A 27,956-nucleotide genomic window follows, 5' to 3' on the forward strand; every position below is an offset into this window, starting at 1 on the left:
TCTCGAGGATGGTCAATACAGATAGTTTAGCTTGGAAAATGGAGAAATCGCAGCAGCGATTCATTGAAACATTTGCAAAAATAAATGAAAATGCAGTATATAAGGCAAAAATTGAGTTTCTACCATTTAATGAGCTTGGAAGTCAATATTTGTTATGACCATCTTTATTCTTCAGCACAGCCTGATCTCTCCTAGGCAAGCTTTTTTGTAATTTCCTGAAGCAGTCTTCAGTGATAGATCTCCAGGCTTCTTGGAGGACATTCAAAGCTTTTCTTTGGGTGTTGGCTGCCTTTTATTTTCTTCTCTGTCAAGATGATCCCACACTGCTTCATAATGTTGAGATCCAGATTCTGGGGAGCCCAGTCCATGATTGTTAGTGTTCCACTGTGTTTTTCTGCACCGGCAGTGCGTTTGGGATCATTGTCATGGTGAAAATAAAGCCACTATCAGTCCAAATGGTTTTGCATTGTGGATTAAAATCTGATGGTACATTTCTGTGTTCACAGTTCCATCCATTTTGAGAGACCCCCAACACATTTGACTAAAATGCAGCCCAAAACCATGACCGAGCCTCCACTGTGTTATTCAAATGGCTGTAGGCACTCACTGTTGTCTCTGCTGACCTCCTATGAACATACTGACCAGGACTGAACCCAACATTTCAGAACTGGATTCATCAGTCTATATGTCTCATTGGTACTGATTCTGAGTCCAGTTCTTGTGTACTCTGGCATACCTCAGCCTTTTTCTTCAATGTTGCCCATTCTTACTAATTGCTCAGCCGCTCTTTCACTGTTACCTTTTTGATGAGCCTTCAGTGAACAACAGATGGATCAACTGAATAAATCTCTCAGTCCCGTGTCGGGACTTTGTTTTACCACTTCTTTTGTTCTCCACTAGTCTAGTTTCCTTAAATTGTTTAAGGACATACTGCACACCAAGATTCCAGCTGATAGCTCTTTAGAAATGACCTTGATGAAGCAACAATATTATTATGTACACATCCAACTATGTTATCTTTGGCATTTTTCATAGACTCAAATAAAGAAATGCAAACTTTTTAGTTTTGGACAAACTGTTAGTACCAAGTGCCTAAAAGTGCAGTTTAAAATTGGCTAAAATTATAGGAACTGACTGAAGCAAAATATACACAAATGTAAAGCTAAAGACTGTTTCACAGCACAAAAAGCACATAACATACAAAAGAATGATCTAACCACAAAAATATTTAGTACAGTTATGCAGTCGACACAATCCAAAACATTTTCTTTAGCACATGAAAAGCTGAGCTCTTGAGGGGGTTCAGGGTTTTGCTATGTTGCAGTATTACTTACATTACTGAGTCTGCTCAGTCAGACTTTAAGCAGGAATGTTGCTAATAAATTCTGATTGGTTAAAAACACACAAAAGCCTGTTAGGGCATGGTTACTGCATTTGATTACTATCAGCAGAAGTTGTACAGTAAGGAATCATTGACAATATCAGGCTGTTGATTCAGCCCCACAGTCCTCTTCGAGGCTTTGCTGCTGCTGCAGTGGGATTGGCTGTAAGGGGATGTTTTTGTCCAGCCCTGCTCATGATTTTGTGTTTTCGCCCGTTCTTGGTGAGTCACACAGCTTTTTAGATTATGAAACAGATCGAACATACAGAGCTGGGGGTTACTGTCTATTTATAGGTATGATCTCATATCCAACTTTTTAATCCTGCTTTTGATGCTTACATGGAACATTGAGGCCTGCAATACACTGGGTGATGTAACAGGTTAGTGAGGGGTTTTTAAACCACTCCACAGCATGAGTGGATGGTGATATATGACTTATAATCTATCAGCCATGCATGAGCATCTGATGTCTGCAGTCTTTGAGCTGTAGCACCATCAATCAGAGTGGTAAAGGCGGTATTCATTAAGAGGCTTTGAGTGTTCGACGAGGGTAAGTGCTTCACCATAAGCACTGCAGTGTATTGATAGTGTGGCATGCACGCTGCATAAGTGTGTGTGTATACCTGTTATCAAATGTGTGCAGCGATCATAATCATAGACAACATCGAAATGAGGCCTTATTTGATTTCGTTTTTATTGGAATACATATTTGCTCGCTATCACAACACTGTCCATCATATGCTTGCGTTGCCTTTTTTGCTGACTGTGCTCTACACTGACACACGGCGTGCACACATACACACATACACACTTTCATCTTCAAGATAACGTCGGTAAATAAGGCAGCCTCGATTGCAGACGGGCATCAGCGTCCCTCTCGGTGACGTCACTGTACGATCCGCGTGCCGTTTGTCACGAGAGCGCAAGCATCTCGTCTCTCCAGCCAAGTGAGTCTCATCATTTAAACGTCAACAACTTCATGAATAACAAATAAACAGAAACTGTTGCTATGAAATCTAGATGCTGTTTACTGACTTTGCTTTCCAACAATATATATTTCCAACACGTATGCGAAAATGTTTATAAAAACTAGCCTATTTATTAAATATAGAACAGTCTCCAGGTAAGCACATAGTTTGCTGATTAATCCAGCTGAGATTATGCCATATAATGTCCTTAAAAGCTTCCAGTGTGTCAGTGTTACATGTCATACAGGATTTTCTCCCAGATAATATGATATATGGAGGATAATATTATGATATATAACCATGTTTATAAAGCTAAGAAATGAGATCCTATTTATTCTAAGTGTTCTCTCAATGCGGCCTTTATATAACATTCTTTGCTTAAAACATTATTTCAAAATAAACAAAGATTCTTTGATTATGGTCCACAAAGCTGTCTGTTACTTTACCCTTTGAAACCAGCAGGATCAGTCACGTGATACGACGTAACCGAGAAGCCGTCCACCCAGAGCAATGCAAAGATTTGATTGGTTTAAAACGGTGAATGGCGACCGCGAATGATTAACATTCATGTCACAACTCTGCAGTTTCATTCAGTCCTTGCTCCCCTCTTGGCTGGCGCTATGCCCGACTTTGCCACTTGAGGGTGCTCACATAAAATCCAGCAGCATACCTTTAATAGTTCAGTGGCTCATCTCACGAGGCACAATGTATATGCGAGAAATGTGGAGATGTGATGTAAAGGAATGATAATCTGATCTGCAATGGAGAAGAGTGTTTCACACATCTGCACCACAAGATCCCTTCAGAGGTCTGCACATTACTATCAGTGACTCAGTACTTACACAATAAATTAAATACATTCAAATTCGCTTCAGTAATACATTACCCGTTTGTGTCACAACACAAACGTAGTGTTACAGTATGTCATCTTAAGCTATTTGTAATTGTACAGTTTTCCTAGTCAATTAGCAGCAAGAAATCCTGTCGCCCATGAATGAATCAGACTCTAGTCCCTCACCAGTAAACTATGCTCCCCTCATGAACTCTGCCCTCGCGTAAGGTAAAGAGAGACGAGCACTGGAAATAATACATCACAAATTAACAGAGAAAAAAATACTTGATGCTTTCAGATTATACGTGATCAACAGAAAATGACCTACATGCATGTCCTGATTTGGCAGCCCTGCGACCGTGTTTACATGAAGCACATTGTCCTGCTGGCTTGTCTCATCCCCTTCAAGACACAGAAGCTTCATTTCAGGGAATCAATACAGCAAAGAAACATCCATTTATATTGCCTACGAATACGTCAGGGCTTCTAATCAAAAGCTGACCTAAATCTATCCACAGTGCTGCAGTGTAACCACGACCACTTTAGATATTAAACACCATCTGAAAGTCACACGCTTTAAGTGTCGTCTGCGAGTTTGTTTGTTATTTTTAACCATACTTGACTAATCTAAAAGAAAATAATCAATCACAGGTAATATCAGAAGCACAGGTCTATCCATGTGTTGAGAGTATAGTCAAACTAGACAACGAATACCATGACCAGTCTGTTTATCTGACAGGCGTGGACACGGGCATGATAGTACTTCCTCATTTTGTTATGTGGTTGAATGCAGAGTTCTCTTCTATGTAATTTGATTGTCTATGAACTAAATGTCAGAGAGAGAGAGAGAGAGAGGCACCAGACTGTAAGGTAGGACATGTAAAACAAAACGGTAAACAAATAAAGAAGTCTCTCTATATAAATATAAACTCTAGAATTGTCCCATATCTATCGAGTTGGTCTGCGTTTGATCAATGCACAGAAATATAAAATGGCAGTTCTGAACAAATTTCCTCTAATCCCGGGTCAGCTTCGTCATCCCTGCCTTCTAAGTCTTCCCGTGTGGCAGAAGAGGTCAAACTAACCTTGTGTGGGCATCTAAAAGCAGCTATACCAGTCTATAAAACGCGCATAAAAGAGAGAAGGCACAGAAACACAAACCCACTGCAGAGTGGCGTAGACAGACAGCAGCAGTTTCCTTTGTTTTTGGGAGCAGACTGGACGAAGCCAGAGGTCTGCCTGCAACAGACGAGTCTGTGTGCAGAGGTTTTTATATATGCTGTCTCATTTTCACCGTTTGTTTTGAACCTCCGCGTGGACATGACTGAATCGCCCATCGTTCATCTTCTGGTTCTGCTGAGCACGGCCACAGACGTGTCAGCCACCACAGCCGGCATCACATTTAGCAGATGATGAGCCAAGACGAGGTGACTCAGAAGTGTTCTTCACCCCGTTGACAAAACTGGCTTCTTCATTTGAGCCGTGGTGTAATTACCCCGAACCTACACCGAGCACAAAAAGCTGCTGTACTTAAAAGTCCCGCGACAGAACAGATCTATGCTGCTTTTCTCCATTTTGTCTTTCAGATCAAACTGAAAAGGGAAGCTACAGGTTCATATGCACCTAGTCTCATTTCATCTTCTTCTTCTGCTGTGTTATTTGATTGGCTGTCTTTGACTGACCAGGTTCTGTCTTGGCCACGGTCATATTTGCTGGCACTTCTTGCCTCTTTCCCTGTTTGAATGGGTCTCCTGTCTTGCTGGTGCTACGTCGGTGGGCAGGGGTTGTTGCTTTCACAGGAATGGGGGCCCTGCCCAGGGCCAGATGGGGGTCTTCTCCAATGTTGACGGTCAGGTTGGTGTACAGCGGCTCAAGCTCTTTGGAAAGCAGCTCATAGGTCAAAGAGTTAAGGCCGTCAGAGCGCCAATTGAGCCTGGTCCTTTTCAAAAGGTCAAACCTAGAATGACAAAAGCCATATTTAAGATTGTGTGAAGGTTTCACCCAGCATAAAGCTTTTCATCTGGCTCTCTGCAAGGAGGCAAAGATGTATATACTGCAAAGTGATTGCTTTTAATGACAAAGACTTTCCATAAAAGTTAATAAAAGGCTGATGACATGGAGAATGAGATAAGACCTAATTACGTTTTAGATACAATCAGTCTGAAGATACAAGCACACGCCCTGAGGGAAAGTAAGCAGAGGACAAACTGTACAAATCACTGTGTCAACAGACAAAAAGCAACAACTATAACAGTAAAAACTCAACATGGGAACAGCTGGAGACAAGAAAAGTTCATGACGTGATCAGGTCGTTTGAATATCTTCCCCTTTTACTGAGGCAGATATTCCATTAGATCAGATGAAGAAAGAGAAGTCTTTACAAATATTTTACATGCCTGTGAGTGTGCCAGTACGTACCTGCGTGGATTTTGCTCATTGCCTCTGTCTCCTTTATGCTTGATCATCTTGTAATGGCCAATGGCCACTGGAGGGCGCACAATCTTCATGCCAGACAGACGCACTCTGGATCAGCAGCACACAACAGTAAGCCAAAAACAGACTCTTAAACATGTGCTGCATAAAACTGCAAAGCTAATCTCACAAAAACAAACTTTACATAAACATCTAGCCCCCTGCGGGCTACATTTAAAGAAGGAAAAATCAGGATTACGAACAGAAGAGGGTGAAAACAAACTGCCATGTCTTATGGGTGGAAGAATATACTGCGCTTCCCTTTTTCTTTTCCATCTGTTGCTTTTGTACCACTCCAGTTATCTAAATCAACCAAAACAGGGTGTAACTAATGCTGCGAATGTTCTCTGCATGATATAATTTGCAAAGATCATGCACAAAAGGCAGTGTTTCCAAAGGTTGTGAAACATTCTTGGATGTGTTGTCCTAATTAAATTTTATTGTTGCACTCAGTTGTTACAGATTGGCAAATGTTGGAAAAGCCACAGAGTGGAAAGAGGGGAGCACAGTAAAGAAATGAGAAGAGTTTGAAAACTCTTAAGCACACAGCCTAGTCCAAGTCTGCAAGCTAGTGCATGTGAACATACCCATTGTGCCCACTGCAAGACATACAAAGAGCAAAGCCACAGCAATGGGAGGAGACATGAAGATGAAAGATGATGTTAGGACATAAAATATAAGTCAAAGCAAAAGAAAACATGCGGTACTGAAGCTGTAAACATGAGAAAATGATGACTGACGAGAGCAAGAGTGAAAAAGTACAAGAAGAGGCAAACTGAAATGGTTATGCATGGAGTTCTGATCCCAGCACGCACAGTTTACAGTTTACATCATGCAGGGTGTCTGCCTCATTTATCCTCTTTACCTGGCAGCAATGTCATCATCCTCCCCGCCCCAACCCCAGTACTGGTTAGGGAAGCCGTTCATCTTCATGTACTGGTCTGGGGTCACCGCAGATACCCCACCAAAATACTGTGAGTATGGCAACCTGGGAAGGTCACAGCACGCACAATCTTGAAAATAATGTCTCAGGGCAATGCAAATGTATGAAAGACCAGCCCCACCCTCGTTTATTCTGTGCTTCTACCTGTATCGGAACTTATCCATGGCCACCGACAGGTGTGTGGGAAACTGTTTGTGGCAGGTGTAGGTGTTGTGGTCGTTTTCAGGCAGCAGGTCAACATCATGCAGGAAGATGCAGCTCCAGTCTTCATCTCTGAGTGCCTCCCGCACCCCAACGTTTAACAGCTTGGCTCGATTAAAAGTGCTGTTTCCCCACTGAAACATCAAATGAGGCAGATTAATGTATTTACACATTAATACGTGAAGACTTAAATAAATGCAGCAGTTTTTAGAAATTCTGAACAACAGGGATATTTGAGGTAGCAGAGCACAGGGGAATTTGTTGACACTGATTAATAGCACATCATTTTAAAGATTTGCTTATTACCTGAAGGAAAAAATGAATCTCCAACTACACCACTATGGTTAAATTCAGCTGTAGCATGGGAATGTAATGTTTAATACACAGAAAGTATGACGTCCCATCTACCACGGAAATATCTGAGGTATGATTTGCTTAGATCGAGAGCTGTAACCTAAAAACAATTCACCTCTATTGCACTGGTCCAGGCAGATAAAGCTAACAAACACATATCTCACAACCATTTTAAATGAAACCACACTATAATAATAATGACTATAATTTGCAATAAAACTAGTTAGAAGTCCTACAAGAGCTGTAAAAACAGCAACATTCAAATGTGTTCACTGGACACTTTTTTAATTAGGTACACCTCCTTTCTTTGATTCTTCAATGCACAGATTCAACAAGGCGCTAAAAACAACATCTTTGTCTGTACTGAAAGGACAGTATCACACAGTTGCTGTAGAGTTATTGGAATAGCTTCCATTCCAGCACAAAACAAAGGTGCTCTACTGAATTGAGACCTGGTGACTGTGGAGGCCATTTGAGCACACTGAACTCAATATCATGTTCAAGAATCTAGATTGAGATTATTATAGCTTTGTCACATGGTGTGTTATCCTATTCGAATCAGCCATGAGAAAATGGGTACACTGCAATTGCAAAAAGGATGGATATGGATAGGTATGGTCAGCAATAATGACCATGACCAATGGGGCAGGGGCACAGCCAAGGGGGGCGGCAAGGCCTTTTCACCCAAAGAGCTGCTGAACTGCTGATTTCTGCTGTTCTCTGTAAACCCCAGAGATGGTTGTGTGTGACAATCCCGATGGATCAGCGGTCTCTCAGACAAGCCCAGCCATGATGCCACGTTTTAAGTCACTGAAATCACCTTTCTTCCCCATTGTGATGCTTAGCTGGGTTGGTTGTCATGACAACGTCTACATGTCTAAACGCATCGAGCTGCTGCACAGTGATTGGTTCATTAGATGTTTACATTTACAAGCAGTTGAACAAGTGCCCCTAATAAAGTGGTATATATTAGATACAGTCAAACCATAGCCCAATACTCCAATATCACAAGACCAATACTTTGTAGCAGCACATACAACACCATTACTGTTACACCCTTAACATCAGCAGGCAAACGTTTTACTCAGTAGCACCTCTGATCCACTAGAACAACAATCCCACTGCATAATGCTTTGCTTTTGCTCATGGAAGGCAAACATGCAGCTGCTGACAATCACGCTGAACAAGACACAGGAGGAATCACTATAAAACAGCTAGCACACTCACTTATACATAACCTGACCTGCTGCACTATGTAGATGCTGTAGTGTATCTGCTGTCTCTGCAAGAAGGGGTGGAGGTGGTAGAGGAGGGCACGGAGGTGGCTCTGGCGGTTTCGGTACGGCACCACTATTGCTGTGTGGTGGCGTGGTTCACAGTCTGGAGGCCGGTAGCGTCCACCTGGCAACACTAATGGGTTTCTTTGTCTGATCTCCTCCAGAGACAGAGGAGACGAAAGATGGACAGACACGGGTCCAACTGGCCAAAGGAAAGGAGACAGAATGTTTCTGGCTTCGTTTCTATCAGCTCAAGAATACAAAGGAAATAGCAACAGTCATTTTGCGTTTCACTGTGTGCTACACTCACAAACATTTATTTGTCACCCTTCTCTCTCTCACCCAGCAATGGAGAAGGGATCTGGCAGTCTCTTAGTGGTGGGCCAGTGGCAGGGGGTCCAGTGCCAGAGTTGCGAGGCGGGGGAGGCGGTACTCCCAGATGACTGAGGTTGGTGTATACATCATGTGGTCGAGAGTAATCAAACTCGGGCTCTGTGGTGTGCACCAGGACAGACACCAGGCCTCTGAAGCCCCCAAGGGAGAAATAGAGCACAAAGGCAAACTGGAAGCCTATCAGCAAGGCTAACGTGCATGGAGAGTCCAGAGAGCGCCCACAGTACGCCATTATTCTAGGGAAACAGAGTGGAGAGATGGGAGGAGATGAGGGGAAGTATTGCAGTTAAGTGAGGTGGGGGTTGTGGAAGAGGTGGAGAATGAGCAAGGAAAGGCAGAAGGAGAGGCAGGGGAAGAAAGGAGCACTAAATGTGGGCTCAGGTGCACTGGAGGTGGGCTTCCATTTTTAGGAATGGGTGGTAGTAGTGGTGAAGCTCAGTCAGCACTGCCATCACCTTCTGACCACAAAGCGTCAGCTGAAAGAAAAAGAACAGCTGTTACCTTATGGTGACCGTTGTTGTTTGTATCATTATTACATTACAACAGTCTAGATGTCAGGCACCTGTTTTTGTACGGGTCTAATTAAAACCTGTCAGGGACCAGTAAAGCCTCGCTCCACTTCTCTCCTTCTCCTCCTCCTGTCATCATCAGGCTCTCTGCGAGGTAAAGAAAAGAACTGAATGCATAACAATGCAGCACCAGTCCTGTCCCAGCTAAAATAGGCCAGGGAATGACAAGCAGCTACAAACAAATGTCATTCATGTTTGCGTCTTTATTTAGAATGGCTTCGTTTCAGCTGACATTTTTCATGATGCACGTATGGAAGCGAGTCTGATCAAACAAATGAACCCAACATCGCAGCCCCTTTAGTCCAAACAGTTAGATGCGACAGCTATCCAAGCGCGAGTGGCTTAATCACTTAATATGATGCTAAGTTTCCCAGGGAGACGACAGTTCATTCACTTAAAAACAAGAAGAAGAATAGGAAGTGGATGAACGCAAAGGCGCCGTGGTTATGACCGGGGACAACCTGCCATGCAGGTGATTAGCCTATGAGCATCCATCTTTAGGCCCATGCAGTGAGCATGTATTGCAGTATTTACATAACTAAAGGGAAAATATGTCAGTGACATGTATGCAGCAGCATTGCTGTGTACGCGACTTCTCCCGTTACCCGCAAAGGCTCTCGTTTACGTCAAAGATTTCTATTCCCAGGTTCGCGCAAGCTTCCCCGCACCCCGATGCACGAGCCGACTCACCAGCACATCCCTGCGACATGTCAAATCCAGCTCCTGGCTTCCTCTGAGAATCGACGGGCCGCTACGGTCGCTACAGCGGCGCGATGGACTATGCGATGCTGTTTTTCTCCTGCTGATGCCGGTCGATCGTCTTTGCCCTCCTCCTAGTCTCTCGTCCAACGCGAAATGTGTCCGTAGCTGCTCCTCCGAAACCGCTGCAGACGTTTTCACACGCAAGATCATCGCCGCATACCCCTCTAGTGTCAACACAAAACACACAGACAAGTGCGCTCTGCCTCATCGGAACACGGAGGAGAGGCGCACCACGGTGACGCGCACAGCGGCACATTTGAAAATTAAAGGAGAGTGTGATTGTGCCAGCAGTGAAGATCTGACCGTGCGCAGTAAATGCTAATAATGATGACGAGAGGTTGACTGTGCCATCATAAGGAAAATTTAAATGTATCCAGTGACTTTATTTCACAGGTTTTTCCCTTCCACCCAGTACTGACTGATTAGGGCGAATTTCCTGCGTCACCGCCCTCTTTTCTCTGTGTGGGTGAGATCATCAGCTCTGAAAGAGCACTGTTATCAGTATATGTTGTGCATGAAACAGTTCTCACCTAGAATACACAGGAATACCACCTTTGTCTGTAGAATCATTTTCTGTCAGGCTGAACTAAAAGACTTCAACTCTCTTTAGCTTCTTTCTGTACAAAGTTCATGATTCATTCATCAAATGTTTTCCATTTTTTGGTATTTCTTCTTTATTTCTCACAGAGCATCAAACCCAGGGCGATCGGTTGTTCTTGCACTTAATGCAGCAGACTAAAAATGTCTTTATTCACATGCAGCAGTAGGTTGTCAGATTACAGAAGAGAGACAGGACGTAAGACATAATATTAAAGTATTTCCACATAGGTCTACAAATGCAAAACAAAACAAAAGGCTAGCCTCGTAGTAAACCTCCAAGCAGAAAAGGCAAAGCAGAAAAAACTGTGCAAAACGATGCAATGACACTACCACTGATTGTAGCACAGAGTGAACACACTACTTTCATTGTTTCAAAGCAAAGCGGACTGTGTGTTGTCTCCATCTTGGGCACATTCCCACTACTGTACTGCTCCCGTATGAAATACTGTATTAAGGTATTGCTCAGATGGTGTAATATGTAGTAATGGCACAGGGTGGTGGTTCAGTCAAATATGTTCAATGGGCACATTTATTTAGCAGAATTTAAACCTGTCACTTGTTGTTGTTGTTGAGTCCACTTGTTGTTATCTTGAACTGAAGTTTTTATTTTAGTGCAACCTTTTTGTCTGTAGATGGTGGGAAAAGCCCAAATTTTGGTTTATAAATACAGTATAATTTAATCACAGAGTGACAAGCCAAATGGCTTCAGACCAGTGAAACAGGGAGGACTTAATGTATTTACCAAATCAACACACAGAAAGTTATAAAAAGCACCTTTTATATATAAAAATCTATAATGCGCTGCCTTTTCTATTTCTTTTCTCATAATCGTAACCAGAATGTTAATATAAGAAGAACGACCTCAATTACAATAAGAACTATTGTGAAAAAATGGAGCGTTTCACAAGTTTTAAGCACTCGGTTTTCCTCAGAATGAAACATTCTTCTCATTTTTGACTTCATCAAACAGAAAAAACTTTCAGAACCTTGAATTCAAAACAAGCAAAATTCACATGCAGAACTGTAAGCCTTTTGCTTTCCACTCCCTTCAAGTTATGGGATTGTATTTTTCACTTCCTCTCTGCCTGTTTCATCAGTTTATTGCCCACCCTCTTCCTCACTTATCCTCTTTACAAAAACAATAATAATAAAATTAATAATCTCAGATATAAATTCACCTCACTCCATATCTCAAGTTTTATTTCATTATTTAAATTATCCGTTCTTCATCCCTTCATCAATCATCCTCCCTCTTTTCCAGCGTCTGCCTGGTTTTTATTTTTTGTAGTTGCCAAACTGAATGGCGAACCGGTCGCTCACGCAGCGAAATGCCGCTGGCTGCACCTCCCAGTACTTGACAGGGTTAGAGAACAGGCTGATGCCATTATAGAATGTCCTCTTCATCCCAAATCCACGAGGACAGAAGTCATTCACACCCACTTGGCTGATGTTGTTGGAATGGAGATAAACCACCTAAAAAAAGCCGCAGTGGCAAAGGAGGGACAGTAGAAGAGAGCACTGTGAGAATCAATACCAAATGGAAATCAAAATTGGTTGCACACATTAGATTCACCTGCAGGTATTTCATATCTGGAAGGCCTTGGGGAACACGAGTGAGGCGGTTGTTGTCCAGATGCAGCTCTCTCAGCATGGTCAGGTAGGAAAGGCTGCCGTTCTCTATGTTGCGGATATGGTTAAACCCAAGGCCCAACCTGGAAAATGCCAGGCGAAAGGAACATTTTAAACAGGCAGAAAATGGGCCAATGCATGGCACATTGCACTCAAATGTTTCATGTATTGTGAGCCGAAATAACAGGATAATTCCAGATTATTATCACTTTAAGAAAGTTATATTAAGCCAGGTGAGGAATAGGGCCACGTCAGCCTGTCTCTACTACTATAAATGCAGCACGATGCCACAGGAGCAGAGGAAGAAAGTCTTTGTTCTCATCTGTGTAGCAACTTAATGGGCTGAAAAATGAAGCATATGTGGCAAAAAACGAGGTACCTGCTGGGGCTATTCGAGGACGGAAAGTGTCTCAATCCCCACAGACGTTCATGTTAAAATGCCCACGCTAACAGCAATAAAAGCATGTTTGCAATGTGGCATAAAAACATAGTTTAACCCTTCATAACATCTTCATGGTGAACGTCTTTTAGCCCACTTCATTGTGATAGTGGCTGATAGTCAGGGCAGTGCTCTGCTGGCACAAGGAGCTTTAGCCAGTCACTGTCTGCCAGTCCTTACCTCCAATATTTAACCTTTACATGCACGAGTGACCTCACCCTCCACTCGTCCATAGGTGGGTCAAAAATGATGCGTGTTAAGATCGTTGTGTTTATACTTTTGTCATTTTGGTTAAAAATAATCATTTGTGTTACATTTTGTACTAAACTTTGTTCCACACAAGATGATGATTTCATGTTTAAACGTTTAGAAAATTAGAATAGAAAAAAATTACACAACAGAACAACGTTGAGATCAATTTGTTTGTGTGAAAGAGAATATATGCACATGTGTCCAGACAATTCCTCTCTCTTTATTGCCTTGTCCTTCACTGTAGTTGTGACAAACCAGCTGTTTCTGGCTGTAATCATTGCACACAGTGCATTTCCACACCGACTGCTGACTTTATGATCTTTGTTATATGGAATATTGTTGTCTTTGGTTGGCCCTGTCTGCTGTTTTCCTGTGGCCGAGTTTTAGCTTTTGGCACCCTACACCTTTGCTTCATTGATTGGAGTTTGCAGTTGGAGGCAACTTCCAGCCGACTTCTCTTATTGCCACACCAGGAAGACCCATCATGCGTTGGTGATACCATTCTTGAATTCAGGGTGCTTAGCTGTGAAGAAGGTGTCGGCATCAAGGCTGGCAATGTCAAGTTGTACCACAGCAGCATGGGCCACCTCTATGTTTTACACTTGCAGGTGCAGAGTGGGTGCCAACCATCTGGTCCATAGCATCTACATCTGCTTTGGTCTTGTTTTAGAATATGAAAAATTGTGGGGTTTTTTCACTTTTCTGGTACCAGCCACCATTTTGTTGTGATACATTGTGCTCAGGGGTACAACAGTCATTCATCTCTTGCTGACTTAGCTGAGCACTGTAAGGCTGCCATTGAATCCAAACTCAGTGCTGTAAACGCCCCAGGAGTCAGTAGCCTTCATCAGAGGAAGGATGTCTGCTTTGTCCTATTGTAGAGTCCCCACAATCGTGTCTCCAGCAGCAAAAGGCACACAGGGGGGAACGTTATCCGTGGTGATGCTGCATCTTGTCTTTCTGAACGGACTGCACAATTGCTGGTCAGTGGTTTCCCCCAGATTCTTATGAACTTTGGCACAAGCTAGTCGCCTACAGTGGGGATGAATCGCTGCCTGAAGGCTGAATGAAGGCTGTCTGTTAGTTAAATAATCCTTGAGAGGTTGCACTCTTTGTGGTCCAAAAATATATATCGCTGACAGCCCCAGTTGATAAGAAGGGTCCCATGAAATTCCATAGAAAGAAGATGCAAGTCATTTTGTCAAATGTAGGAAAGGTCAGGTAAAAATGTCAATATATAAAACATGTTTTTTTGAGGAACTGGTCAAATATGAAATAATTACAACTTTTCATTACAAAGATACTACAAGACAACAACCTCACCAGGTCGTTTTGAGCCACTTATAAGAGTTAAAGTCGGTGAACAGGACCTCTCCACTGTATTATCTAAAAATGATAACCGCATCGTCCGAGAAAACAACATTACTGCAAAATGTGGATCACAGAAACCAATGGTTGATCTCACAGTGGCTACGTCTATTTGTTTTGTATTTCTTTTATAAGTAGCCTACAGTTTGAACTCCATACAGACTGCATTTGTGCTCTCTGTGATTACTTTTGGTTTCTAGACATTCTAATGCTTTTCCTTTAACACGAGAGAAATCCTGCAGGGGAGACGTATGCAGAAAAGAGATGGAAGAAACTTGGAACAGCCATTAAAAGACATGATGGCTCTTTCTGACAGAAGATATTTTCATATGTTGTCCAAACATGTGCAGCAAATAAATATTCAAATCATCTGACAAAAGTTGTCCTATAATGTTTTTAAACCTTTCATGGTTTTGCCCGTGATGTCTTCACACCACACATGCTGCACGGTGTGGGTCAGCTCCCTGCTACTTTCAGTGGCCTGTCAATGTAATTTGTATTATTACCCCTAAGGGGCACTGCTGACTGGGAATGTGATCAGGGTGCAAGAACTCAGCTGTGCTCAGAAATGAGTCTGGTGTTTGAGTGTGAAGGAGACCTGTAGAGGTTTTTGTAGCGGCTCAGGTCCTCCAGCTCCACAGCCTGGATCTGATTGTGGTCCAGATGAAGCTCATGGAGACTCTGTGGGAGATCTGAAGTGCAGATAACATAGATGTAAGACTTCACTTCAGCGAGACAACAGATTTGTGTCTTGCTGGACATTCCTTTTTTGTCATGTTGACCATTTGCTTTTTATTTAAATATCTAAAAGGGATAGATGCAGAAATCTGAGCATTCAAATGTTTTTGGGGTCTATCACAATGTGCTACAGGGCACATAAAAACACTGCTGTATATATTTACTAAAGAAAACACTACTGTAAATCTACCAAATACTAGAATGTTGAAAGATCTCTAGCATTTTAGCCACAAAGCTAAGTTTTTACCTTTTGGGACTCCGGTTAGTTTGGCCTCTGATATACGCAGAAAGTTCAGTTTCAGTCCCTTAAACGCTCCAGGTTCAAATCCACTGTTCTGGATGGGATTTGCTCCCATTTCTGTAAAAAACAAAAAAACATCATAGCATGAAATAAAATACCTTCCCTTTAATCTTTAAAATCCAATGCCAATGCAACGCAGTAGCAAAGCATCACAGAATGTCCTCTAGGATTCTGACCTATGCAGTTCATGTTATTCAGTCCTGCGAACGCTCCAGCTGGGACCTTCCTGATGCGGTTCTCATGGATCCTTATCTCTACCAGAGAGGCAGGCAGGTTTTTGGGGATAGTGGTCAGCAAATTCTTGGAGAAGTAGAGCTTCTGCATGTGCTTCAAAGGAACAAATGCTCTGGGGTGGACTTTGGAAATAAGATTATTCCTCAGAGACAGGCCCTAAAAAGAAGCAACAACCAAAGAGAGACCAAATTCAACACCCATTTGGTCTATGAGCTACCAGGAAGTCAGAAAATGAAAGGGAAAAAAGAAAAATGAAGCACAAAATGTGAAAATCATTATTTATGCCCTCTGCTCCTACTATAAGTGTGTTTCAGCTAGAAGACTCCCCACCTACACTGGCTGAAAGATGGAGACAGATGTAGTTGATGTAAGCAGAACTCAATAGAGATGGTATTGTGTTATTTCATGTCAGGGGTTTCCTAAACTGCCAGACTTAATATTTCTCTTGGTCAGAGCTCCAGAATGTGGGTCAGCAGTAAGCAAAGCCTTATTGCTGAGAGAGCTCGAATACTCCCATTTGGCTTCAGGCTCCAACTTTAATACAATTAAAGCTCTCATAGCGGAGGACGACAGAAAGCAAGGAAATTAACCTTTAAATCCCAGAGAAATGGGGGTCTTAATTATATTTCTCACTACCGAAGCCAACACAAGCTGAGATGACTGAGTTGCAGATCTTCGAGAAATGCTGAGCCGATTCTTAAGAATGTAACTGAACCAAATGCTGATGCCTTTAATGAAAAAAGGAGTAGATAGCAAGCTGCTTAACAGTCCCACAGGTTAAAAAATACATATAAACTCCTTACATATTTTAGTAACCTGAGAATTAATCATTAGAGTTGTAATCATTTCTACAATTGATTGTTGTGAATTCAGGTTGTGTGAGACAGAGGCGGCTGTTTGGCTGTGGGTCCCATTCAGGCAGTGAAAAATGTTAAGTACAGCCGTTCCTTTATTGTGAAGGGGAGTGGGGAACATGTTGTGCAGTGTTTCTGGCTCTTACATATAGGTTAGTAAGGCCTTTGAAGTCGTTCTCTTTAATCTCAGTGATACGGTTGTTCTGCAGGTCCAGGAACTTGGTGTCTCGAGGGATATTCTTTGGCACCTCGGTGAAACCTGAAGACAAAAGCAGTGAAAACACAGAAGGGCATCAACCTCTGGTAAACGCTCCCATGGGTGACTACAAACCAACACCCTATAAGCCAGTTTGTTTTAAACTGGGAACTTCTAAGACTACTTCAACCAGACACCGACTTTGGAAAATAAATAGACAGTGTGTGGTTTAAAGGCCTAAGAATTAACCCAATCACACTCCCACACTGTAGCAAATGAGTACCTCGGTGCTCCTTGTCTATTATTTTAATGAAAGGTGGACATAGACACGACCATGGAGGTCACACACGCACGTCAGCACGCCGTGTATAGCTACCATTATTGGTTTGTCGCTGACAAGGACAAGCATACACACTGTCGCACACAGAAACATAAATTCCCCTCCCACCAGATGGGGACACCAGATGTTTCCCATCTGGTTTCCAATTTGACAGAAGTCACAAAGGATGTGATTTAAATACTATAAAGTCACACATCAAATAGAAAGGAGACTGGCACAGCCCCGACATCTACAGACGAATAAAAGCTGTGTGTGTGTTAATGTGTGAGTGGTGGGTAAGTGTTGAATTGAGAAGAAGTCTTTGCATTTTAACCTGATTGTGACTTGAGTGGTCTGTTACAGTCAAGCACTTTCTCTCCTCACAGTATTGTTTTGAACTTCACTCATGAATCATTCGAGACTTCCCAGAATATTTGTGTTCTGTGAATCAATATTATACAAATATCTGTCAGAAGAAAGAGCTGAATGTTTGATTTTTAACACTATTTCATGATGTGAAAACACTGAATGTTTCATCACTGAAGGGCACAGTCTGTTATCTTTGGTTACCAAGCGATAAATTCAAACGGCCTAGAACAGACTGCGACACGTGAACACCAAAGTGGCGTTAGAAAATACACCTTTGCTATTTTGTTCAGGGAGCTCTGGAAAAATGACTCAGCGCACGGATAAACACAGCTACCAGTGATCATTAACAAGACCACATCAAAGAGCCACGTGGACGAGTGTATCAGATGTGGTAGCTTAATCCAGACAGGCCACAGTGGACGAATCCCAACCAGGGACGACCTCATCTGGACCGAGGACATGATGCAACTGGGCATGCTGGTGAGAGAGTGCCAGCTGTCCCACTGGGAGCGAGTTTGCCACCAACCACATCTGACCCACAGAGCTGTCCATCTAGAGGTAATTTTAGATATATGGCTTTGGTTGTGCTGTGCCACACCCTCCATGACACCACATAAGATTAGCCTTAGTCGCTCCCTCTGACATTCGGCTCCGACCGCGTCCTCACAGAGAGATCTAGTGCAGATTTTGCCTTTAGAGAGCAAATATACATTCGTGAAAGCTGTGTGGAAAATATCGAGTTTCTATCCTCAGTATATTCTTTAAATCATAAACCACGCTCTGCATTTATGATTTCTTTTTTTGTTTAAACATGCAATAAAGTTATTACAGCTGCTGTGAGACTCTAAGGGTGCAGGATGTTACCAGGATGATTCATGTGGTAGGAAATATTTACCTTACAGTCAACGCCTGCAGCTTTTGGCAGGCCTCCTGCCAGTTGGAAACCTTCAAATCTGCGTGCCGGGCATCAAAACTAACAAACTTGATGGGAATACCTAGGAAAAAGCTTTCACCGAGACCCTGATTAAATGAATCCTTAAACCCTCTAAACCTCAAACCACCGCTCTTCAACCACATCTGCCACAAATCTCAAAGCCTTTACCGCAAACTGACAAAACTAGCACCCTCTAAAACCCCAGTTCAACTCAACACAAATACTCAACATCATGCTGGGATCCACACTGAGAGGAGACAGACGCCAGCACCAAAATACATCTGTTCTAAATAAGCACTTGACATCTCGGAAATTATACGCTTCCACATTTACCCGCTGCTGAAAGACCAGGGACAGTAAGTATATAGAGGTTGTAAAATGATGATTCGACAAAACCATTATGTCTAAACCAAGGCGTCTTATTAGAGTTATATAGCTAGTATAATGTGAAAAATCTTTACATCCATAATTAAGACATAACTCAGTTTCTTTTAGTCTCTTTTAAAATGTCTGCAGTGACTAAATTGTACTGGATGCTTTTATGGAAACGACTTAACTCACAGACAGACAGTAAAAACATAATGCAAACTTTGGCACAGTTCTGCTTTTATTTTTATCTACTGGAAAAGCAAAAATATATTTTTAAACAAACCGCTAATACTAGCTCAACGTGGTTTATTCCTCATAGTGAATATAACTGCAAATAATCCTCACGAGGTGTTAAAATCATAAAAGAAAAACTCAATATTTAATTTAATTTCCTTCGGGGTCAATAAAGTTTTATTGAATTGAATTGTTAACATCTTGTTAAATGGTTTAATTCTCAAGCTTCCACCTCATTGTCTTTCACATCACCTAGCTAGCTAGCGAGCTAGCGAACTAACAAGGTGCATACAGCACTTAGCTGCGTATTTATGCTGTTTATTTGCCATTTTAGAGAATTTTAAATGTCTTTGGCCATATTTTAGAACTACTAGGAATTGAGACTTTTACTTCTTTACCTTCTAATAACTGCCTATTAATAACATACAGAAGTTGTACATTAATATGTCAAGATAGAAATACATTCTCACCTTTTCAGTACTTAATACTTATAAGGTTTTTTAATCTAAACCAGCAAAAACTAACAATTGTTAGAAGTGTCTAAATAGGCTTTCTAACTCTGAACATGTTTTCTATCTAAAGTGAAGTTCTACTCATATTTCCCCAGCAGTTTGATCTTCATGCTCGTGTGTGACTGTCTCCGAAGTACAAAGACAGTCACACAAGGTCACTCGTTCAAAGCTGGCTGCTTTTCACACACATGCATTTCCACACAAAATATGCAGATCTTTTATTTCCAAGAACTGAAAAAGCTCTTTCCTTAGACCATTTGGTTATCTGCATTTCCATAATAGTTTCCAAGAATAAGACTGCTTAAGTATAAAAAGAAACTCAACAGCTGTTTTTACACATCTTTTTAGCAAGTGACTATATCTCGCACTACTCCTCTTCAGCCCAGTTGGTTACAACAACGCAGAAGATTAAATAAGCGTAATGAGGTGACCAAGATGAAAAATTAAGCAATGTGGAAGTGCCAAAAACTGTGAGCCCATCAGAGCCGAAATAAACATGCTTATGTTTAAACGTTGTTATATTGTTCTTGGTATCTATAGCTACAATTTCCTGCTTGGCAACTATGAAGTGGATGATTTCTGTTTTTTACACCTTCTTATGAAGTCAGCATCCCAACTTCACATCACAGTGAATTACGAATGCATTTTGTTTCACAAAGCTTTAACTGACAAATTTCCAGGTTTGCCCTCTTGTCTGAATATTGTCATGTCTGGCTTCAACAAACCAACATGGCAATCCCCAAAATGACAAGTGTGCAACTTGCAATCTGCAAACCAAAAGTGTGACTCACTGTCACCACTCCATCTATTTTACAGTCTTTTTTTAGAGGCACTTCACCAACAGTGAGCATACGAGAGACTGAGGTAGTATTGTTTGAATAGTAATGTTAGTTGTAGCAAAATTAGTGTCAAATTGTCCAAATTGCTGCAACTACATCAGACAGAAATATTCCCTGGAACTAAATTTAGCTACTGCCTCCAGAAGGGGCCCAGGGTCACTAGTCTGTAGGGAAGTAAAACATGAATTTAACTCTAATTATTCTATTAAAGGGGTTTTGTATTATGTGTGTGTTAAATTTTTTTCAGCTGTTGCATTAAACCTTGAAAATACACATTCTGTAACAGAAGAACAAAATTGGGAAAAATAGAACTTTATCTTTTAGACTGGACCACATCTGAGTGGTCCACATCACGGACCACATCTGAGATCCAAAACTTGATGAATAGTTTCAGAATCTTTTTGTTGTATAAGAAAAACATACACTTCTTATTTACAAAGAGCAGTTGGCCTAATTAGGATGCTTTTAAGCAATAATTCCCAGTCCCAGTAACTTGCCTAGTGTTCATGAAATATGTGGTCATTTGTGCTTTTTTTCATATAGAAAAAGGCATAAATAAGTGTTTTATATTGGTTAATAAAGAACAAATGCAAAGAGCAAGTAGTTAGACGTTAAGTTGACATTAATACTAGATGTTACCAAGCATATGTGCAAAAACATTTACAAGACTCATTTACAAAGTTCCCTTTTTTGCCCACCGTAGGGTGGCTGTGGCTCAGGAGGTAGAGCGGGTCTCCTACATATCAGAAGTTAGCTGTTCGATTCCCTTCAGTGTGCATCTTGAAGTGCCCTTGGGCAAAATACTGAACCCTGAGTTTCCCTCAGTTCCCTGGAATGTGAATGTGTAGATCAATATTAGACAGAAGTGCCGAGGCATAGATAAAAGTGAGTGTATGAATGCATGTTTTGGGGTAAATGAGGCCAAAAGTGAGCAGAAAGTGTTTCGAGTCAGTCTGAGGATAAAAACGTGTCGTGTAAGTATCAGTTATTTTTTAATTTTCTCTGCCGACCTCTAATTCTCTGACTTTATCACTTTTTTCTTTTATTCTCGGTTACTCCTGACATCTTTTGATATAATCTTTACTCTGTTCTGCTCACACAGTGTCTCCTCCTCTCCCACCCAGTAGCTTCCCTCAAAGTCTGGAACACCAAATCCCTCAAAGACATGCCTTTCCCTGTCAAAATATACCACCATTATCCCAGTGGAGAAATCCCCTCCCTCCCACTCTAAAGAAGGGCTCATAAATGTTATGCAAGGTTTGGACCAGTAAGACAACTATTTTGTTTCCCTTTCTGAACTTCCTGCCACACTCACACACTGTGAAATGAAGACAAAGCTTTACACAAATACATACTGATGCTCTATTTCCTTCCCACACACTCACTAACCGAGATCAGAACACTGGACGACCCTGAGATGGCACTGGCAGCCAAAGGGGCATGTGGGTATTTCGTGAGGGAACAGATCGTCAGCTGAACCCTCTTCAGGATCCCTCATCATTTCCATGGTCATCTCGGCGTCCATGCTGTCCAGGGCAAAATCCCAGAAGCCTTTCTGCTCAAAGGGCAAGGCAGAGGAAGGGGAGGGCAGCTGGACCGCGCATAGCAACAGCAGAAAGGAGCAATGTGGCAACATTTTTAATTGAAGCACCTGAAAAGACACAAAGGAACGAGAGTAGCCTTAGCGTTAATGCAACAAAGTAGAAATTTCATCCAGTGTAGAGACATTTTGTGTGTGTGTGTGTGTGTGTGTGTGTGTGTGTGTGTGTGTGTGTGTGTGTGTGTGTGTGTGTGTGAACAGGAATATGCACATCTAAGTGTTTCTGAAGTAAGCATGCAGGAGAAAGGAAAACTGCATGGGCAGGGCTGGATACCTGTTCTGTCACAGACAGCACATACTCGCTGGTGTATTTCATTTCACTCTAAAATAGCATGAAATGCTCTGCTCATTCATAATTACAGCCCTACTCTTTATTGCACACCTAGAAGGACGAGTGAAACTAAGGCTATGGAGGGCAAATGCACCGAGTCCCCTCCAGCACTTGCCAGCATTTGACTCTGGGAAGAAAAGTGACTTCAACCGCACCATGTCACTGTCTGCCTCGTGCACACCACAGGTCTCATAAGAGTAAGTCTCTTCTAACTAGCCAATCAGATAGCGCGAGGGACATCACCTACAGTAAATTGTGGAAAAGTTTATTCCTGCAAATGAGCATTGCAACAAAGCCACCATTCATTTACAGGAGAAAGTGGGTGTGCAAGGGCAAATGTGTGCATACAGGTTTGCATGGTTTCTCAGGAAACAGACGCCATGATGTCATAGTATGCGCGTGCACACACACACACACTGCTTACATGTCATCAGACATGTAAGCAGTGTGTGTGCGTGTGCATTTTTGTTTGCCTACTTTACACAGGGTGCACTGACCTAACTAACACTTCAGCACAGTCATTCCTCCCCCTAAAAAGTCATTACTAGAAAAAAAAAAGAGCGAGACTGTTAGCAGGTCACTTGAGCCGTGCAGCATACAGAGTCGTAAACATGACCCTAGAGGCTAATCCTATGAAGTGACCTTTTAAGCTCTCATTTTTTCGTGTTAATTCCTCCTCTGATCTCCAGCTCCGTAATCCTGCATAAGACTGAAAAGATGGTTAGTATGCAAATGGGCCTTGATAAACACAAGAGTTTTGTAGCAACATGATCTGTTTTTCACTGGAAACAAGAAGATGAAATGACTCAACTCCCAATATTATCAGAACTAAGGGGAGTACAAGGGGGAGCCGAGGGCGGAGCTAACAGATGGAAGCAAGTGAGCGTGTCTTTAGAGCATTCGAGCCTCTCGTGAGTAAATATTGAGTTGTGAGCTCTTATTTAAGAAAATAATGTATTAATTCTCTGACCACTGCAATTGCAAATGGAATTTTCTCTACTCAAAGAAATAATGGTATTATTTAAGGAAAGAAGAAAGACGTGGATGTGGACCTGGCCAGGAAGCACAAATATCTGGCCCCTGTAGTTTGCTCCCTGCAATAAAAATAGCTGCCAAATTATACCAGAAAAGAAAAAGCACCACTGGCCTTGGCTTGGTCAGAAGAATGCAGCCAAAAGGACACAGCTAGGGCATATAGTCAGCATCACACAATGACACGCAGCACACAAAAGAGCTGGAAGATATACAGAAGACACCACTAGACCTATTTATACACCTACAATTTCTGCAGTTTGTCCCTTTGCAACATTATGGGAGGTATAAGAAGTATACGCTGTAAATCCACAAAAAGTGTCACCCATGATCTAATTTGTGGAGCCTTTTTCTCTCAGTCAGACCAAAGAATTGAAGCGATGTGACAGACGATTTGCAGACAGAGGTGCTGAGCATCAAAGAGAAGAAAAAAAGGGAGACAGGAACAAGTCCGATACGGTTTATTATCACCCAGGAATTACATACAAAGCTACTATAAACACGTCATGAAGATAAGCCTTTACTATGTCCCACAATTAAGGAGTCGGTAATACCCACTTTTATCCAACCCTGGTGTTTGTACATATGAATTTCTTTCCCTCCAGCTGTGAGCTGTGAAACATCCGGGCTGAGACGGAAACAAACCAAAGCCTTCAGCCTTAATTGTTGTTGCCTTGGCTCTTCATCTCGCCTCCCATCCAAAGGGCGAGTGGTTTAATGGATGGATGGCTGGCTATTCCTGTCTCACTTTACTGTCTGCAGTGTGTGTGTGTAGCTGGAGGGAGTGCAGACGACACAAAAAAGGAAAAAGGAAAGAGCAGAACGATAATTATGAGACAGACAGAGAGAAGAAAGAAAAAGTGGGAGTTGTGTGTAAGCAGAAGGTTGTGGGCAACAAGGGAGCCGAAGGATCACAGGAACAAAAGGACTTTCCAAGTCGTAGCATCTCTCCTGCACTACTTGGCAAAAATTAAGTGAACACTCAGTCGATATCTTTGCCTTTTGGACTTTACATCTATTTTTAGTGCTTTTAACTAAAACACTGAGTCTGAATTGACAGAAACTGCACCTGAATTTGCAGCTGCAACCAGGCTAATGTTTTTCGTTTGGGAAGAAATCCCCTTTAAATCTATGCGTATCCACATGCTTTTGAGAATACAGCGCTGCTACTGATCCCTCGGGCTCGGTGCTGAAACAGCACAAGCACAAACATCCCTCTACCTTCAAAAAAAAGTGAACAGACCAAAGACGGAAAATTAAGGAATTTCCCTGCAAGCTTAAAGATGCCTCACTCTCAGTTTGTCAGTCACGCCCACATACTCACACTTAATATGTCTGTGTAAACAACCACATGTGGTTGAAGCTGTCATAACAGGCAGGCGAAAACAGAAACTTCCAATTCTTCACTGTTGAATTCAAATGTGAAAATTGGACAAGAGGGAGAGGCAAGAGACGTAGATTCTGAGACAGAGCACAGTAAAGTCTGCTTTCGGCTGCTCCTTTATTCACATGGTGGGTATCTCTCCATGTTTCATTTGGCTGTTTTTTATGCCGGATGTTCTTCCTGACGCAACCCCAAAAGGATGTGAGGTTGCATCAGGACGTAGTTCTGGTAAAAAGCATCCATCAAGTCCTGGGTTATTCATCGCGCCTCACATCACTGCACTGTGTTACAGCCAGAGTTCATAAAAATGATAGCATTTGCCTTTTTCAAGCTAAACATACATATGTTTAAACTCAGTGCTCTCTGAGATGCCAGTAATGTCACTCTGTTCTGCAGATGAAAGAGAGGAAACATTCATCTTTTTCCTACTTTGACCCCTACGAGAGATGAGGTCTCACCCTGTGACATCGCTGTACAGTGAACCTGACGTAAAACGCACCTCGTTTTCATCCTCTGGAACAGTTCAGCTCTGCTTTGAGTTGAGTTGGCAGAATTAAGGTGGGGCAGAGAGCTCAGCAAGTGCCAGCTGGCTCTGCAACACCACTGTATTGGCAGCCGCCACGTCAACGCTTGGTGCCGATTAAGATCACACGGTGGCTCCAAGTGATCACAGTGCTGACTGTGCTGAAACGATCTGACATGGCTTAACATGGCGTTGCAGAGAATAAATAGAAATCTGGTCACTGAGTGAGAACGTTTTTTCCCCTTGACTTGGACAGAAGCTGCAGTAAACTCGGACACACGTCACCTGCTTTAATAACCTTGTGTCAGAGTTTATTAACTCACGAATACATGACATATGATCTTGTAAGCAGCGTGGGTAACACTGTACACCTGTTTCACATTTTTACACAAGTGTAAACCTACCACAATGTTTGCAAGTAGGATGTCAAACAAACACAAAGACTCTGACACACTCACACGCGTCCCCAATTCATGCACTCTTCAGACAGGCAGGCTGTTAGGCGGGTCTGGTACAAGCATTCGGGTGGAGTTAACTGCCCCAGCGGCTGTAATTTGGTGACTGCCGTCCCTAAAAAAAGGAACTGTTTGGCAGCTCCTCTGATGCCACCAAGCTTGGATGTGGTGGTGAGCAGCTCAGTGCTGCAGAGATGAGGCTTAACCAAATGCACAGCAGTGAGCAGAGCAAAGCTAAAAAGCAAAAAAAGAGCCTAATCAGTCAGCTGGAGAGGAGCGTAGGACCTGAGGATCCACGCCTGTGGGCAGATGAGCCTCAGAGCATGTGGACTATTCCAAAACTTGGGCCAGTTATAAGTGTGGTATGAAGAGAGACTATAAACAATGGTTGCTTTATGACAACCCAAAATGGAACAATTGGCATATTTTATTGTCAAAACATGGCCAAAAAAAGCACAACTTCTAACTGGAGAAAAGAAATGATAACTACCATCTGCAGAGAGAATGTGTAGCTGCATGGGACTGAGTATGCATTTAGGCAAATGTATGATAGAAAAAATAAATGTAGGCAGCTTCAGGTTGTCTTGGAGATGACCAAAGGTGCACCATAATAAGTGCCCAGGCAGGCAGGTGGACGGATAGACAGAGAGATAGTGAGAATCACAGGACAGACAGAGCAGCAGGTGTAGAGCGGCAATAGGAAAGCAGCCTGTTTGTTCCTGAATCTGTTTGTTCCTGAAGCTTCAGACCATCATTTTGACGGGCTGAAGTCAGACTAACACAGTTTCCCTGTCTTTAAGGAGACAGTTCAGTGTCTCATACAGGGGAGTTAACCACTGGACATATAATGATCATTACAAGACAGAACTGGGTCACTGAGGGAGGAAAAAGGTTGTTCTTCAAAGAGCTTCATATTTTGTCTGCATAATATTATGTTAAAAAACAAAATACAGCTAAGAGGAGAGCGAGCTATAATAATCTTTTTGCCAAAGAAAGTACCTCCACACACAGTGTGTCGGCCTACCCAGAGCTGAATTTGAGGGTAAAGCAGGTCTGTATACAAGAAGGACTCGAATGGCTGTTTCACTATAATTATTCTCCCAAAATGAGAATGCATGGATGGACCTAAAAGACCTGCTCTACACGATGTTACATTTAGAGCCTGATGATAGAATAAGAGCCCACTTATTTAGAGAACCAACTAAGTGGAAAGAGGTTTGCTTAATTATCTTCTTACCTTTAGAAGATTAGAGCTTGAATGAGCTTTGGAGATTCATTGCGCCATCTTGTGGGCGCCTGGGGTAAGAGCTAAAACTACAGGTCAACGCTATGGACCACAAGATGCAACAGGTTGAATCTCAAAGCCATCAAATACACATATTCATAATCAGATATTTGCAGGGAAATAAATGAATGATTAAAATGATTTCTATTCATTTCTATCAGTGTACTGTGTTTTCAGCTATAAATATAAACGCTGGCAGCTCCATCAAAACTTAAAAAATATTTGGGAAACTTTTTGTTAAAAAAAAAAGAAAAAAGAAAGAAAAAAGCGGAGGCAACTATCTCATTTGAAGTAATACACATTTATACTAAAGTTGCTTCCGAGTCAGCTGCCAAGTTAAAAAGTACATATATTAAAATAACCCAACTCCCCTACCTTTGGGAAAGAAATAAGATTTTTATTCCAAGTTCCAAAAAGTAGGTTGACGATTGCTTTTCTCCCTCTGTGCGTCAGTTTATCTTGGAGATGATAAAATATCCTATATTTTCATCACATTTAGGGATTATCGCGGTGTTTCCCTATGATCCGCTGACATCCAGCCGCAGCTCCGTGTGCAACTGCGTTCCGCGTCAGGCCACCGTGTGCGCGCCTTCCAGTCCAAGTCGAGGAAATGACTGCGTTCCGAGGGAGTTGAGCCCATAAAGTTAACAAGCCAGGCTCTGAGCTTCGGAGAAGAAGGAGGAGGAAGAGGAGGGAGTAGGTCTACTTCCTTGCTGTATTTCAGCAGCCTGCCAGTAACGGCTGAAAGTAGCAGAGCTGTGATATTACAAGCAATCGTTTCTGCAGTGAAACCGCAGCAGATAACATCCACAACTTTGAATAATTAGGGGTCTTTTTATTTACGGCCAGTTCTGTGGAAAGGTCTTGAGCCAACCCTTATTTCTTTATATTTTGCATCCAAGGAGGCAGTTTCTTGTATTTCTTTCAAGTGGCTTTGAGTAATATTTCTGCAGTTTCTCTACAAGACGTCCTAAGTGCATTTAAGTTCATTGGCGGATTTTTCACAA

The 27,956-nt window shown here is 42.1% G+C and overlaps 2 protein-coding genes across 3 annotated transcripts; both read right to left on the reverse strand.

Moving 5' to 3' along the window:
• Positions 1-2,056: 2,056 nt before the first annotated feature.
• b4galt3 (UDP-Gal:betaGlcNAc beta 1,4- galactosyltransferase, polypeptide 3) lies at positions 2,057-10,376 on the reverse strand. The gene is made up of 8 exons (XM_085258667.1): positions 10,081-10,376; positions 9,384-9,477; positions 8,771-9,297; positions 8,395-8,630; positions 6,741-6,931; positions 6,519-6,641; positions 5,600-5,704; positions 2,057-5,138 (listed from the first exon to the last, which is right to left on the reverse strand). Exons 3-8 carry the CDS (start codon positions 9,051-9,053, stop codon positions 4,811-4,813), a joined length of 1,266 nt encoding a protein of 421 aa, XP_085114793.1. The 5' UTR covers positions 9,054-9,297; positions 9,384-9,477; positions 10,081-10,376; the 3' UTR covers positions 2,057-4,810.
• A 481-nt stretch (positions 10,377-10,857) lies between these two features.
• bgnb (biglycan b) lies at positions 10,858-27,571 on the reverse strand. 2 transcript variants are annotated; one of them, XM_085258669.1, is made up of 9 exons: positions 27,325-27,571; positions 26,902-26,991; positions 21,729-21,990; positions 16,714-16,826; positions 15,656-15,869; positions 15,426-15,536; positions 15,039-15,132; positions 12,326-12,464; positions 10,858-12,225 (listed from the first exon to the last, which is right to left on the reverse strand). In XM_085258669.1, exons 3-9 carry the CDS (start codon positions 21,973-21,975, stop codon positions 12,028-12,030), a joined length of 1,116 nt encoding a protein of 371 aa, XP_085114795.1. In that variant the 5' UTR covers positions 21,976-21,990; positions 26,902-26,991; positions 27,325-27,571; the 3' UTR covers positions 10,858-12,027. The 2 variants fall into 2 exon arrangements, with proteins under 2 accessions (XP_085114795.1, XP_085114794.1); XM_085258668.1 differs by lacking the exon at positions 26,902-26,991.
• Positions 27,572-27,956: the final 385 nt, after the last annotated feature.

Source organism: Mchenga conophoros, linkage group LG20 (genome assembly GCF_057382185.1).
Source record: "Mchenga conophoros isolate Kocher_MC1m ecotype Shallow Benthic linkage group LG20, M_conophoros_male_GT1.1, whole genome shotgun sequence".
Lineage (NCBI taxonomy): Eukaryota > Metazoa > Chordata > Actinopteri > Cichliformes > Cichlidae > Mchenga > Mchenga conophoros.

What these genes read in the sequence shown, in the direction of transcription:
- b4galt3 (XM_085258667.1), bottom strand. Translation starts at nt 9,053, where the DNA reads ATGGCGTACTGTGGGCGCTCTCTGGACTCTCCATGCACGTTAGCCTTG. An exon ending in ATGGATAAGTTCCGATACAG is followed by an intron (nt 6,642 to 6,740) that starts GTAGAAGCACAG and finishes TGACCTTCCCAG; the next exon opens with GTTGCCATACTCACAGTATT. An exon ending in GATGATGACATTGCTGCCAG is followed by an intron (nt 5,705 to 6,518) that starts GTAAAGAGGATA and finishes CTGCTGATCCAG; the next exon opens with AGTGCGTCTGTCTGGCATGA.
- bgnb (XM_085258668.1), bottom strand. Translation starts at nt 21,975, where the DNA reads ATGTTGCCACATTGCTCCTTTCTGCTGTTGCTATGCGCGGTCCAGCTG. An exon ending in AAGGCCTTACTAACCTATAT is followed by an intron (nt 15,870 to 16,713) that starts GTAAGAGCCAGA and finishes GCTTCTTTTTAG; the next exon opens with GGCCTGTCTCTGAGGAATAA. An exon ending in CGCTACAAAAACCTCTACAG is followed by an intron (nt 12,465 to 15,038) that starts GTCTCCTTCACA and finishes GGCATTTTCCAG; the next exon opens with GTTGGGCCTTGGGTTTAACC.